The sequence below is a fragment of the Sycon ciliatum genome, chromosome 1, assembly GCF_964019385.1.
Source record: "Sycon ciliatum chromosome 1, ocSycCili1.1, whole genome shotgun sequence".
In the NCBI taxonomy this organism is placed as follows: Eukaryota; Metazoa; Porifera; class Calcarea; order Leucosolenida; family Sycettidae; genus Sycon; species Sycon ciliatum.
In genome coordinates, this window is record NC_088643.1 from 27,447,888 (window position 1) to 27,463,326 (window position 15,439).

Consider the following 15,439-nt stretch of genomic DNA (forward strand, 5'->3'; position numbering starts at 1 on the left):
TACACAATCATGTATTTACAACTTCGCATATTATTGGTACTACTACTTTCTTGTTTTTTTTCCCGGTCGGAGGCAAAAAGGTACGCGGGCGCGGACGTTAAACAACGAAAAAAGAAAGGGTGGCCTTAACGGGGTTTATGTACTAACCGGACTCGTTGTAATGAGGGAGGACCTGTACATAATTTTTATTGTCTGCAGGGATGAATTTATCCTGTATCGCATCGCAGTTTGCGATGCAAAATCGATCTACTGCTACTCAAAAGTCACCGTGACTCGCAGAAAATTGCGATACATACAGACTATCCATGCCTAGCCTGTGCTATCAAGTAACATGCATACAGTGCAGTGTATGTGGTGCAGGCACTCTCAATCTGCGTGCACATGTATGCTTCAGTCGGTTTTTTGCAAATGGGCTTTCAGGCATCATTCTCAAGAAGGACAATGTGGTAAATACCCTACCTCCAAAGAAAAAATGCTAACCAAAATCAAAGACTGCTACACAATTGTGATTTCGTATAGCAGAAACTGCTATACAAAAATATGACAGTAAATTCATCCCTGGTCTGTCTGTCCGTGACTCTTTCTTCCTCGCTTCAGATTTATCTGTTGTCGCCCACTTGAGCATATTTATGGCGCTTGGCTTGGCATCTAGACATGAGCAGTGAATCCTTCTCTTCACAAGGGCAACAATGGTAAGGTTTCTTTGAATTCTCTCTACACTGCAGTGCTACTTGGATTAGATTTGCTGCTGCTGCTGCTGTTGATGGACTAGCTGAACTTTGGAAGAATACAGAAAGCAAGTGTGTACAACAGTATTGTGAGGTGTGATAGCCTACCCAGGGCGGATCAATGGTATTTTAGGGTGCATGTATTTGTTTCTGTGGCCCGAAGACTACATCTTCTGTTATTTTTTTCCTTTTTCTGTCAGGCTTTTGGCAAAGTCTTCAGCCTTTTCAATTGTATCAAGAGTGCGTAAACAAGAGTATGCAACTGTGGTTATGGGCCAGTGTGCGGCGCGCTGCCTTCATTACATAACTTGCCTTAATCACGCTCTGAAAGCATGCACTCAAACCCACAATTTCTCGTACAAGCCCATCTGTTTTTGCTCGATTTGTTCCAGTACCTACGCGATCTCTAAATGTTAGCGCGTGACCTCCAGTTCCGTACGAAAGTTCATTTCAAACCAGAGGGAAAGTGCGCATCTGGCCCATAGAAAAGAGATCACACTTGCATACTTTGTTTATGGACTCTTGATTGTATGCATGCCTAGTTGCCTACGTCATCAGCTGAAAAACAAAACATTACACAAAGTAGGCAGTGGCATATAGTATACAGTGCACCCCATTACCTCAGCAGCTCAATGTTGCTGCCTCCTGTTCGAGAGCACCGGATAACCTTGTTCCCAAATAGAACTGGCTCTGGAATCGGCCATTTTGCATTCCGAATGTATTCTTCGACTCGTCTCGGTGATGTCATCGCTGGATTGCGGCACGCTGTGTTTGGTTTGATCAGGACTGTTTACCGTATATAGGCTGCACACTCTTTCACTCGAACAAGAGTAATAGGCTATTCATACTACGTTACAATACGCGTCACGTTTTGGAACACGACGTACTGGCTGACGTCGTTTTCATGCAGGTGCATTCACACAGGCACGTACGCGCTGCTCGTACTGTTGTGTGTACAGCTTCTTTTGGACACAAACTGCTGGGAACGACAGAACGAAACTCGGTACAGGGGTCTGGATACTTCGTCTACGTTTTCGTATCAGGGGTACGGTTTTCCCGCCATGTTCCATGTTGTCATGGCTACCCAGACGAAAACGTCACGTACGCCACGATTTGGGCGTAGTGTGAATGGTCCATAAAACAACACAGTAATGTTCATAGCAAGCCCTAGCTACAGAAGCCTTGGTGCCTTTTCTACTTTTTCTCTTCAGATACTATGGACTTGCGGCACATGTAATAGTCATCGCCCAGTCATCTGGTCTATTCTGTAGCAATATTCGGTCACGACTGTTAGGGTGGTGACCCTGCTGATTCTCAAATGTCAGTTGGACAGACTCTCATGCAAACCAGGACTTTTTATTTTTTACTTTTAATTGATAGCTGGATGCCATCATCACTCATCGAGCCAGTATTCACTTCAAGAGTGCTCACTCATCTCCGTTAGTCATTGTTCAAAAATTATAGTGCCAAAATACCCCTTGCAACTTGGGCCAACCAAAAATATCTTTGAAAGTAAGTGTTAGCTTCAGAAGGAAAATCATGGATAACGGACACATTTCAACTAACTGAACTTCCACGGTGTTTCTCTTCAAAATTCTCTGCTTCAGAAGCAACATTTGTTTTAGCAAGCTCTCGCTCTCCCTGCTGCCATATATTTTGTGTTACTTTTCATGTTGGTCATCTTCAACAGCTTTATACTTTGAACATCCCAGCTAATTCCCCCCGCACCTTCCATTGGCTATGCTTTTATAATAATGCCTTTGTAGCTTGTTAGGATATTGTGGAAGTCGTTGACGGCTATAGTGGAGTCCCACTGCTGTATAGCCGCTTCTTTGAGTGCTATGCGCATGTACCTTGGTCAGTACATGGCATATTGTGGCTGTGTTTGTATTTGTGCAGACAATGAACCTGCCGACGCTGCCTTCTCTTTTCTCTGCACATTCCATAGGTCCAGTGTTCTTGCCATCAGAGTGACATTTTTAAAGCCATTGCAAGTATAGTTGATACTCTTTCATGATATTCATGACATTTTTTAGAATGTTACAATACTACAGTATATATGTACTAGGATTTCAAATTAGATGCACGTTTTTCACTTTTTTACAATACATAAAAAAATTATTATGTCACACTGAATAAATTATTTCTTTTGGATAAATATGGCTAGAAAAAAACCGGAGGGTTGTTAGTTTGAGTTCACAACTTTACATGTACTTTACATGCAACCGTGTTATGTTTCAAATGACATGTATGGTGTGTTGCCTTCATTGCGTATTGCCTGCATCATGCCCTGTACAGTACTCATGCACTCAAACTCACAATCGCTTGCACAAGCAGAACCACCTCCGCTTGATTCGTTCAAGTACGCGGTCTCTAAATTAAAATAGTTTCCAATGAAAGTCGCGGCAACAATTTCCCTGATGCACACTCATGTACATAAATAATATTTGTGTTGATAATGCCTGCTACCAAGACTCAGACCAGAGTCCTGTAACGGTGGTCTAACATTTACCCTAAACTTGACCCTACGCTGTTGTTAAGTGACTGATGGAGGAGTTCACAACACTGTTGTTAAGTGACTGATGGAGGAGTTCACAACACTGTTGTTAAGTGACTGATGGAGGAGTTCACAACACTGTTGTTAAGTGACTGATGGAGGAGTTCACAGCACTGTTGCTAAGTGACTGATGGAGGAGTTCACAAAATATAGAGGTGTTCCTCCGAGGCCTTTTGCAAAACTCCATGGAAGCAGCAGAGGTGCAAAACTCCATGGAAGCAGCGGAGGTGGACTGTGGAACTTTGCACTCCTCTGCCATGGCAAGCTGAGAAGACCACATGTCTTCGTCTTATCCTATAAAAATAATAAGCTCACATACTGTAGTGTCGCGTATAAAAGCATGACCCATATAGAAGCATGCCTCGAATAGAAGCTGGTTTTCCAAAGCGTGCCATGACACAGAAGCACGATTTGAATAGAAGCATGCATGTATCATGTACTTGCACACTCACTACATACGTGACAATGTGCACTGCACAGTGTAGACAGAAGATGTTGACGTAGAAGCATGTTTCGAATAGAAGCATAACTTGAATAGAAGCATGGTTTGAACCTCGGCGTATACGGCCATAAGCACCTGCTTTTATACACGACATTACGGTAACTGTTATTAGTCAGATTTATTACATTTTCAAGAATTCTCCAGAGGCAAATGGATGCCTATCAAAGGGAGTCTCCTGGGGAAAGGAAGTGAAAGTGGCTAGAATGATGAGATTGTCCATAGCTGTACGGCAGGTGTGCAACAACTGTACACACAATGTACAGCAGTTGTAGCTACAGGAATAAGCTATATTAGCTACAGCTAGACGGGTTTGTCGTTGTACACAAACAGTCTGCCATCCAATGTGGAGCAACACAGCTGTAGAGTATGCACAGGCGTGGACAAGCAGTGTAGGCATGGTCCGCATGCACACACACACATGCACACACACACACACACACACACACACACACACACACATGCGCACACACACACACGCGCGCGCATGCACGCACACACATGCATGCATGCACATGATTCAGACTGCTTGATGCTTTTGGGCAAGATCATCGTACGAGTGCCACAATCATAAATCAGGCCTGCAGAGCTACTATCGGGGAAGCGCACGCTTACATTGCTCTACACATACCAGTGCATCAGCAGTGCAATGTACATGTCATGCATAATAGGATTTGGAAAGAATAGAGCCGACATCAAGAGCAGACCCGCTCTTCCCATTCACTGCAAACCGGATGAGGGCAATTTTGCCCAAACGCACTTGTTCATAAATAAGTTTGATATATTGCAGAGTGTATGGGAAAGAGTGGGTCTGCTCTAAACTACATGTACTTTCTATGAATGAAGCTGCAGGAAGCCTCACTGCTCACTGCTGCTACTAAGTTGTTCTAACATTGGAATAGAAAGAAGCCTAGAGGCAGTAGAGGCAGTATGAGCATGACGGTAGCCAGGACTAACCTGTGGATACTTGGGATTGAAAGTGACATCACTGACCGTGTCACTGTGACCACTCAGACGATGCAGGTGTGCTGTTTGACGTATGTCATAAATATACACCTGCATGCCACCCACATAGCCATGCATGTGAATTGTACTTGCACATCATCAGGCACAGTACGGGAATGGATAGGGATAACTGATCCAGGAAAGGATCTGGTACAACAATCAACTCATGAGAGTACAGAGTAAATAGATAGGGCAATGCATGTATGGGTAAGTAGCGTGTTACACATTTGTCAGGCAGAAGGGCCAACAAAACGCATCTCAATTTCGTTTTAACTTAGACAACTATGGTGCAAGTCCAGCGCATTTTTCCGCAAGCAACAGCCATTTGTTTGTCTACTTCGAAGTTGATCCAGGTTACTACTGCAATAGAACAAAATCACACCAGTAATCTTTGACGTCTCACTTTGAAGCCCATCATGTGGTAGACCCAATGCATGCTAAGGTTAACCTGAAAAAGTCACCCGGTCACCCAGTCATCAACAATTACATGAATTCACTCACCGAGCGGTCTTCCGATGCTGCAGCTACAAATCGAGAACATGGACTGAAGGACATGCCGACTTGGTGAGCTCTCTGCATGTGCCCATGGTAGCGACGTACACAGCTGTATCATGTGCAAACAACACACATTAGCAACGGTGGCCAGATAAATATTATTATCAACAGTGGCCATGGTGAAAATGTACAGTCGTGGCCAAAGAAATCCGCCCCATGAACTGAAAGCAGCATCAAGGCTCATGCGGCCCCTGCTGCCCTTAAATGAGTTTCGGACCGTGCATGATGTAATGGAAACGCAGCGCTACTTTTGACTCCAGGGGAGTCGGATTTCTTTGGCCACGACTGTACTAGAAACATGGACTGGATTGAAAAATGATGGCAGACTGGGCTGGGCTGGTTGACGGTCAGACTGGATCTAGGACATGTAAGCAAACAAACTATACACTACTTTTGTGAACCGGCTTGCCAAGGCAGGCGAGGGCTTGGGTGCTTTGAACCGGGATCCCAGCTGGCTGGACTAGCCAGTCCGCTGACAAGTAAGCACATAAGGACTTTTCAGTTTCTTTCCTCATAATTATGTGCGAGATCCCAGCTACAGGTGGGCCGTCGGTCAGACTGCCGGGGCCGGGGTTGCACATATCATCGAGCCGCAGTATAACGATTCCCTAAATTTGACTGGTTTACGTGTATCAAAGGGAACGATTCTCACTCTCAACGCTCACTAGCAACAGTATAAGTATCGATTTCTGTGTAACGTTTTCTATTATAAAAACAGATTTCTCCTCGTTAACTCGTTAGATTTAGAACTTCGTTATACAAGGCCTTTACAGTAACTAAAGTTGGTTGCTCCTACGTGGAACACACACTTCCAGTCAAACTTGACACTTGACTGACTCACGACTGCAATCCGGAGCACATGAGGAGCACGTCACACCTCGGCTGGAAGTGTGTGTTGCACACGTAGGGGCAACCAAGCTCATCACTAATACCGCCAAAGTCATCAAGAAACTGTCAACGTGATTTCTTTTCCTCACGATAGATTACTTTCATACTTCACACCCTGCAAAACACAATTTTCTTACCGGTTTGTTCTCAGATCCCACAGCTTGATGTCATCCGTTAGTGCGCTTGTCAGAAAGAGATCATAGGCCTCGCTCGAATGGGTTATGAATTGAGAGCCCTGACAGTTACATGGCAATACACAAAAGACACAGACAAAAGCACTCTACTTCAAATGCTGCATCTCACATTCACACTCCAGATAAACCCCATTTTCGAGCTTTCCTCCCCGACCTCTCTCCCACTCTCTCTGTCCATGTCACGTGGCATAGATGCGACATGGAGGATTGGACATGGAGGATTGGACATGGAGGATTGGACATGGAGGATTGGACATGGAGGATTGGACATGGAGGATTGGACATGGAGGATTGGACATGGAGGATTGGACATGGAGGATTGGACATGGAGGATTGGACATGGAGGATTGGACATGGAGGATTGGACATGGAGGATTGGACATGGAGGATTGGACATGGAGGATTGGACATGGAGGATTGGACATGGAGGATTGGACATGGAGGATTGGACATGGAGGATTGGACATGGAGGATTGGACATGGAGGATTGGACATGGAGGATTGGACATGGAGGATTGGACATGGAGGATTGGACATGGAGGATTGGACATGGAGGATTGGACATGGAGGATTGGACATGGAGGATTGGACATGGAGGATTGGACATGGAGGATTGGACATGGAGGATTGGACATGGAGGATTGGACATGGAGGATTGGACATGGAGGATTGGACATGGAGGATTGGACATGGAGGATTGGACATGGAGGATTGGACATGGAGGATTGGACATGGAGGATTGGACATGGAGGATTGGACATGGAGGATTGGACATGGAGGATTGGACATGGAGGATTGGACATGGAGGATTGGACATGGAGGATTGGACATGGAGGATTGGACATGGAGGATTGGACATGGAGGATTGGACATGGAGGATTGGACATGGAGGATTGGACATGGAGGATTGGACATGGAGGATTGGACATGGAGGATTGGACATGGAGGATTGGACATGGAGGATTGGACTACTTGCTAAAAGACTACTGTGCAACAGAGTTCATGTCAATGTTTTTGTGTCAAGAAAATGTTGACACAAAAACTACATGAAGAAGTACTCTTTAGTTTGAGGGATTTAAAACGCACACAAGGCAAGAAAAAGGAGAAGGACAAAATGTTACGAGTTATGACTAACTAACTTTTTCATCATAATTTAATTGGCTCGCCATCCGAGTTGAACTTTACACAAGGCAAGGGTAACCATTTCTACGATATCTTTTTTTCTTCTTCTAAAGTCGCATTCGGGCGATCCCACTGCGACCAAGGCATGCGTCCATGCGCTCATGTGGCCACATTACATAGCAACGTCACGCACATGGTCACTAGCCACATGTCACAGTTGCTTTATTTGGATTATTCTAATGCACGAGGCATCCTTCAGAATTTTCAAATTTTATTCATTTCATTCACCGTCTAGTGGCAACAGCCAATATAAAGGAATGGGATGTTATCCAGCCATGGCAACAAAAATAAGGAATACGTTCCAAATCGCGACCGTACCTCGTTCTGACGTATCAGGTATGGTGAGCGGGTATGCACATCCGTCATGGACCTTGCCGTGCGACCTGCGTTCATGTCGAAAACCTCCACAGACTTGTCAGATCCAGCAACAAGAACGATATCTTGTTGGATAGGCAAGGCGTTAAGCTCAACATACCAGTGACAATGGACCTAAGCTCAACATACCAGTCACCTTGGACCCCAGTATTAAGCTCAACATACCAGTCACCTTGGATCCCAGTATTAAGCTCAACATACCAGTCACCTTGGACCCCAGTATTTACTATTAAGCTTAACATACCAGTCACCTTGGACCCCAGCATTAAAGGGGAAGTTAAGGCAAAAATTAAAATTTCACCAGTTGTAGTCTTCGGGGTGCTGAGTCGAATGGTCGTGGTCCGAGGAAGCTGAGACGCTCCCTTCCTACTTGAATCCCAATCGAACTCGCGCACTTCCACCGAAACTGGGTGACTGCGCCCTACTAGATGGGGATTTGTATGCAAAATGTCACTAAAAGCGCCATTTCGTTCTTATAAAAGCACGGATGACCGCGATTGGCCCATATGTTGTAGTCTTTAGGACGCTGCGTCGACTGGTTTTGGTCCGAAAAGGCTGCGATGCAGCGTTCCTCCTTTATTCCCAATCGAACATGGTTGAACAAGCGGTCACGTGCTCCTGCGTACGCCAGTCACCTGGTCACCGTGCCTGCAGGGTACAACTTACTAGCCTGTTTGACCTTTTTTGGGTGCAGTCCTGTCACTCGAGTTGAACCTTGGTGTGAAAGTTGTCGCCTGCTGGCGTGCACGGTGACCAGGTGATTTGGGCACCCAGGAGCACGTGACCGCTTGTTCAAGCATGTTCGATTGGGAATAAAGGAGGAACGCTGCATCGCAGCCTTTTCGGACCAAAACCAGTCGACTCAGCGTCCAAAAGACTACAACATATGGGCCAATGGCGGTCATCCGTGCTTTTATAAGAACGAAATGGCGCTTTTAGTGACATTTTGCATACAAATCCCCATCTAGTAGGGCGCAGTCACCCAGTTTCGGTGGAAGTGCGCGAGTTCGATTGGGATTCAAGTAGGAAGGGAGCGTCTCAGCTTTCTCGGACCAAGACCATTCGACTCAGCACCCCGAAGACTACAACTGGTGAAATTTTAATTTTTGCCTTAACTTCCCTTTAAGCTCAACATACCAGTCACCTTGGACCCCAGTCCTAAGCTCAACATACCTAAGCTGTAAGTGCGTTGTTGTGTGACGGGCTGAGCAATCGCAAAGTGGTGACTTGTATGCCGGCAAAAGTGATTAGAAGACTTCTTATAACTTCACACATACCGTACTTCCGCAGATACAAGCACACCTCTTTTCAAACTGTACAGAGTTCCAACCTGGGTTGAAAATTCTCAGGTAAATCTAGCCTGAACCGGTAGTGCATCCCCGAGTCCCGTACTAAATACTGGAGAGACAAAAATGTTGTCCTAGCCCAGTCACTACTACAGTACATGTATATAATCCATGCAGCAGGTTATGTGTGTACATTGTATAGCAGGTTATGTGTGTACATTGTATATAGATGTATCCATGCAGCAGGTTATGTGTGTACATTGTATAGCAGGTTATGTGTGTACATTGTATATGTAGGACTCAGTATAGAGTCCATGCAGGTTATGTGTGTACATTGTATATAGATGGATACAGGAGTTGAAAGAATTCACACAGGACAGAGCTGTTATGGCCTGAGCTGTGCTATGTTGAAACTGCTTTGACATTTTGTATTTGTTAGTTGTCTGATATCTGCAACAACACACACACATGCACGCACGCACACGCACACACGCATGCACGCACATACACGCACGCACACACACACACACACACACACACACGCACAGAGTGTTGGGATGCATTGGGACCCCAACACCAATACACACACACACACACACACACACACACACACACACACACACACACACACACACACACACACAAATGATACAGGATGTGACAGATAATTTTGGCTATTGACCCCACGTGGAGCCCATTGCTATTGTTCTTCAACCATATGCCTACCGTTTGATGTCATCCGGTTTCTCAGTGTTGATGTTATACTGGTACAAACCAAATGTGTTTCCATGAGCGATTAGGACAAACTTGTCCAGGAAATAGAAACGAGAATGAGTGATGTCCTTAGTGAAGGTGCCGTTATCGTCCTGGAGAGGTGCACTTCCCTAGACAATAGAGTAGTAAGAAAGGGAAGGACAACAACACAAGAGACCTTTTAATAACATCTGCAACTCTGCATGCCTCTATCAACTGTAGAGCAATGGCATCGGTTGCTCAACATTTTACTCTGCACCACAGTTAGCCAGTGACCCACCCATGAATGTGATCAGTTCATGAAATCATGCAATAGCAGTGTTGTCTTCACCTTGACAACAGCGTCTTCACCGCTAGAGTCCACCAAGCCTGGAGTGCCAGTCAGTGGTGCAATACAAGCTGGCCGGCACGGCCAGCCTGAGCACTTTGTGAAGCCTTTAAAAACACTGCTTTGGCTTACCAACTGTTTGTCAGTGGTTGGCTTCTTCTGTAATGCTCCAGCACGCGAAGCTGAGACTGTTGCACTGTGATGCTGCCGATCAAAGACAAGCAGTGGTTCAGTGAGGTTGGACGAGCTCCACATGCGCACAGTGCGGTCTGTGCCAGCGCTCACTAGCCTGTCGCCGTGTGCAGCCCAGCAGAGATCCACGACAGCACCATCATGACCTTGTTTTAAAGCACAATCAGGCATTGGATACACCATGGGTGGCTAGATCTCAAGCTCCTGTACAGACATCCAGACTATTACATGCCGTACACACATCCCAGACTATTACATGCGTTATACCCTACATACATCCCAGACTATTACATGTCATACAGACATCCAGACTATTGCACATGGCATGCCTTACAGATATACCGGACCATTGCTGCATGCCTTACAGACATTCCCGGGTATTGCATGGCGTACAGCATGGCCAGGATGATGTCGCTGGTGATGGAATCTATGTTATTAGGCTGCACCAAAACACTTCTTTTATGTCACTGATTGACCCAATTTTTGATCTTTTTTTATAAACTTTGTGTTGGTTAACAGGTTGTGGCTGTTCTGTGTGAAGGGCAAAGTGCCAAATGCCCATAAAGAGACTAGTGTGTCTGTGCACTCTGGCGAGGTGACTTAATTAAACAGTTAAAACATGCAGCACGATGCTCCGACTGATCGACACATCACACATTCTGCAGGTTGGTTTGGCTTGGGTAGACTGGCTGACATGAAGCACTCACCAGGATAAATTGGGTAGACTGGTTGACATTGGGCCAAGTACCCCCCCCCCCCCCCTCCCCCCCCCCCCCATTCTAAGCAACATTTGGTGTAACCAGAGGCTAGAGGCTCACCTTATGATTTGCTGTTGTAGTTTTGACACCTAGCAGCTCTACAGCAGCTCTACAGCAGCTCTACAGCAGCTCTACAGCCGGGTTACCAGCAAACTCCTTCTCTGATTTTTTAGTAACTAACTCACCACTTAGTTTTACCTCACCAGGCGCGTGCACCGCGTGGTTTTCTTGGAGCCCGGAAACCACCTTTTTGCGGCCAGCGATATTTTTGCTGCATGCGCAACATGCGGTGCGCGTGCACTGTCACAGTGTGCGTAATTCATGCATCTACGCGAGTGACGCTCGACCCACTAGGCCACTAGTACGTAGCTAGCTAAACTATACGTCAGGCACAGGCACAGCCACTAGGCCACTAGTACGTAGCTAGCTCAGCTATACGTCAGGCACAGGCACAGCCACTAGGCCACTAGTACGTAGCTAGCTAAGCTATACGTCAGGCACAGGCACAGCCACTAGGCCACTAGTACGTAGCTAGCTAAGCTATACGTCAGGCACAGCCACTAGGCCACTAGTACGTAGCTAGCTCAGCTATACGTCAGGCACAGGCACAGCCACTAGGCCACTAGTACGTAGCTAGCTCAGCTATACGTCAGGCACAGGCACAGCCACTAGGCCACTAGTACGTAGCTAGCTCAGCTATACGTCAGGCACAGGCACAGCCACTAGGCCACTAGTACGTAGCTAGCTAAGCTATACGTCAGGCACAGGCACAGGCACAGCCACTAGGCCACTAGTACGTAGCTAGCTCAGCTATACGTCAGGCACAGGCACAGCCACTAGGCCACTAGTACGTAGCTAGCTCAGCTATACGTCAGGCACAGGCACAGCCACTAGGCCACTAGTACGTAGCTAGCTAAGCTATACGTCAGGCACAGGCACAGCCACTAGGCCACTAGTACGTAGCTAGCTAAGCTATACGTCAGGCACAGGCACAGGCACAGCCACTAGGCCACTAGTACGTAGCTAGCTCAGCTATACGTCAGGCACAGGCACAGCCACTAGGCCACTAGCTAAGTTATACGTCAGGCACAGGCACAGGCACAGCCACTAGGCCACTAGTACGTAGCTAGCTAAGCTATACGTCAGGCACAGGCACAGCCACTAGTACGTAGCTAGCTAAGCTATACGTCAGGCACAGGCACAGCCACTAGGCCACTAGTACGTAGCTAGCTCAGCTATACGTCAGGCACAGGCACAGCCACTAGGCCACTAGTACGTAGCTAGCTCAGCTATACGTCAGGCACAGGCACAGCCACTAGGCCACTAGTACGTAGCTAGCTCAGCTATACGTCAGGCACAGGCACAGCCACTAGGCCACAGTACCGGCGCTAGTGACATGTCCACTCACGCGCGATGCAAATAATTTTTTGCTGGACTTGACTACGCTGTACAGACTGTCAGGTCAGTGTACTGTGCTTGTGCAAGGACATCAAAGACAAAGCGTGGACAGTAGTTGTGCAAGGACATCAAAGACAAAGCGTGGACAGTAGGCATGTCGCATACATGTACATGTATGTCCAAAGTGGAAACCAGGGCCGCTTCATCGTGGTTTTGAAGTGGGTGCTTTGGTCTTGGACTCGAGTACGAGCGGCTGTCTGTTTTGTTAGTAAAAGTACTGTTCAGGTTTGTGGTTTTGAGGACAAAGGCAATGAGTTTTCAGCAGAAGACTTTGTCCGCTCTCTGGGGAAAAAAAAACAGCAGCGTCGCACCCGGAACGACGTGAAATTTCTGACGGAGAGTCGGATTCTTCCGCCACCGGCACCGGCATTGCTGAAGGCGGCAGCCAAGTTGAAGTTCAAGACTGTGACGAGCCAAGTTTCACAATAGACAACGAAACTGCTGACGAGCCCGTTGCAAAAAGATTGACTTTTGGTGAAGATTTTGACTTCTCCGACGTTGGCACACTTTATGATGGCGAGAATTGTTGGTGGAAACTATGTCCACGCACTGCCCCTTTATAAAACAAAGGTGGCGATCGCCAATCATCACTTGACACCCACCAGGTCCTTCCCTTATCCAGTCAGTAGCTTATTGCAAAATGGCGGTCGAAACTTTTTGGAAACCACCTTTTTTTGACCCGGTGCACGCGCCTGCTCACCTGTAGCAGTTGAGATCTTGGAAGTCGAGTTCAGCGGTGTCCGTACTACATCCAGCGTTTTCCTTGCCATAGCACATGCCAGTAAGCTCCCCGAAGCTGTTGAAAAATAGATCAGTCGATGCAACATTAGTAGGCTATTCAATCTAGAGACAACCCAACACAGTGCATTCCTCCATGCACTGACAAGCAACTGACGAGTGACCAGTACCTACATGTACATGCACAGATAACACAGACTAGTACACGATGTGCAGTAGTACAATGTATGAAAACTGCACGCATCCCGGTTCACTGCCATACAGTACACTCAACCGGAATATACAACTGTTAAAAAACAGTGTCTCCACCAGTAGAATGTTAGTGTGTAGGCTGAGTTACTATGGAGATACTGATCATCACAGTACGGACAGACAACATAGCAAGTGAAGCAGGAACTAGAAGAAAGTCCCTATGGTTAATTAGAAGTGAAGGGTTTTCAAGCCTTTCTATGACTGCTATGCCTTTTCGAATGAGCCACAGGCGTGCAGACGCTAAGTTGAGTGATGACCTGCTTACCAGAGTACTGGATCTTGGTGATGGCTGACTGTTGAGGGCTGATTGGCAAGCAAGCTTTGCGATGCACTGGTGCAGCTGCACTCAGTGGATAGGCGGATTTCCCACTAAGAGCAGATCTACAATTGCACAAGTCAAACCACAAACGACATTCAGCCATGCTAACCAACACTGGACTTTCAGCAGAGGAATAGTCAGAATGCAAATCTGCTCCTAAGGCAGTCTTTTTAAAAGGGTCTTTAGGACATGGTCCCATACATTGGCGGCACAGCGGACTGTGCACATACTTCTATGTCCTCAATTTTAGGTACGTACCAGGCAGGGTTCTACTTTGTGCAGTGTGTGACACAGCAGAGAAACATGACGTTAGTTCTCGAGCATATCTTTGCCAGTTTACATCGCAACATATGGAGTGGATTGGTAGGTGGTACAGTTTGTGTGCACAAGCTTTTGTGTGTGTGTGTGTGTGTGTGTGTGTGTGTGTGTGTGTGTGTGTGTGTGTGTGTGTGTGACGGTGTGTGGAGGGGGGGGGGGGGGGAGGATATGTATCTATATGCACCAGATTGATCAGTAACAGATAAAGAGGTCGAGTCAATGATCCCACAAGCTAAACCTACCCTGTGGCTCCCACCTTCATTGCAGCTGGCTTCTTGGCCATGGTAGGGGATGATTTTGTCTGAGGTGCAAACATTTTTGTCCTTTGCGGAAAGAAAAGATTCCAACATGGCATCACATACACAGCCACACAGACAAACACGTATGTATGCACGAACGTACGGTCACCAACACGCACACACGTTACATACATCACAGTTGCCCCTAGAAACGTAATCGGATCAAACTCATCACCAGCAATCAGCGACATCTCGCCTGACAAAAGTTTTTCAAATAAAATATTTCCACCCAAACGTCACTGCTGGTGCTGAGCTCGCGCGATCGAGCGTGAAGTTTTTTTTGTGATCTCAATGAAAAAGGATTTTTTTGAACTCGCGCTGTACACAACAAGCTCTCTCTGCATGTCTTTTTCGGTGGAGGTGATTTTTGTTGTTGTTATTGTTGTGGCTGGCGGCGAGAAGGCTCTCATTTACGCTAGGTATTTCATAGACAGAATGAGCCTGGTTTTTACGCCAAGCTGATGTTTTCAGTAGCAGTCTTAGGGGCCTGAAGTTTTCGCTGCTTCTTACCGGATCGACAGTGGGAAAGAAGGTACGTTTATTTTATTGTAATAAATTAGGTCGCGAGGTCGACACAATTGAGCTGTTCGTTGCACTGTGAATTTTGTTGCTTTAGGGTGGCAGCGTGCAGTACCTTGTGAAATGGAGAGACTTTATCCTTTACGAAGTTGGGAGTGCGAAGAAGATATCAGTGACGATCTATCAGGTGATTTCATTTCATTTTGGGTGAATTTATTGAATGTATTCTTGCATGA

The 15,439-nt window shown here is 46.4% G+C and overlaps 2 protein-coding genes across 3 annotated transcripts in view; one reads left to right on the forward strand and one right to left on the reverse strand.

Annotated features, from left to right (window-relative positions):
- LOC135821252 (uncharacterized) overlaps positions 1-2,995 on the forward strand; it is a 23,654-nt gene extending 20,659 nt beyond the window's left edge. The window contains exons 6-7 of the mRNA XM_065334316.1: positions 598-692; positions 1,940-2,995. Of these exons, the coding sequence (XP_065190388.1) occupies positions 598-665 (68 nt within the window). The 3' untranslated portion in view covers positions 666-692; positions 1,940-2,995. The remainder of the gene's footprint in view (positions 1-597; positions 693-1,939) is intronic.
- A 760-nt stretch (positions 2,996-3,755) lies between these two features.
- Positions 3,756-15,439, reverse strand: part of LOC135821226 (WD repeat-containing protein 27-like) — a 43,928-nt gene continuing 32,244 nt past the window's right edge. For both annotated transcript variants that reach the window (XM_065334298.1, XM_065334291.1), the window contains exons 17-27: positions 14,628-14,708; positions 14,014-14,129; positions 13,459-13,554; positions 10,483-10,688; positions 9,996-10,153; positions 9,622-9,719; positions 7,927-8,048; positions 6,370-6,467; positions 5,291-5,393; positions 4,742-4,840; positions 3,756-4,144 (exon numbers count right to left, since the gene is read on the reverse strand). In XM_065334298.1, the coding sequence (XP_065190370.1) occupies positions 4,088-4,144; positions 4,742-4,840; positions 5,291-5,393; positions 6,370-6,467; positions 7,927-8,048; positions 9,622-9,719; positions 9,996-10,153; positions 10,483-10,688; positions 13,459-13,554; positions 14,014-14,129; positions 14,628-14,708 (1,234 nt within the window). In that variant the 3' untranslated portion in view covers positions 3,756-4,087. The remainder of the gene's footprint in view (positions 4,145-4,741; positions 4,841-5,290; positions 5,394-6,369; positions 6,468-7,926; positions 8,049-9,621; positions 9,720-9,995; positions 10,154-10,482; positions 10,689-13,458; positions 13,555-14,013; positions 14,130-14,627; positions 14,709-15,439) is intronic.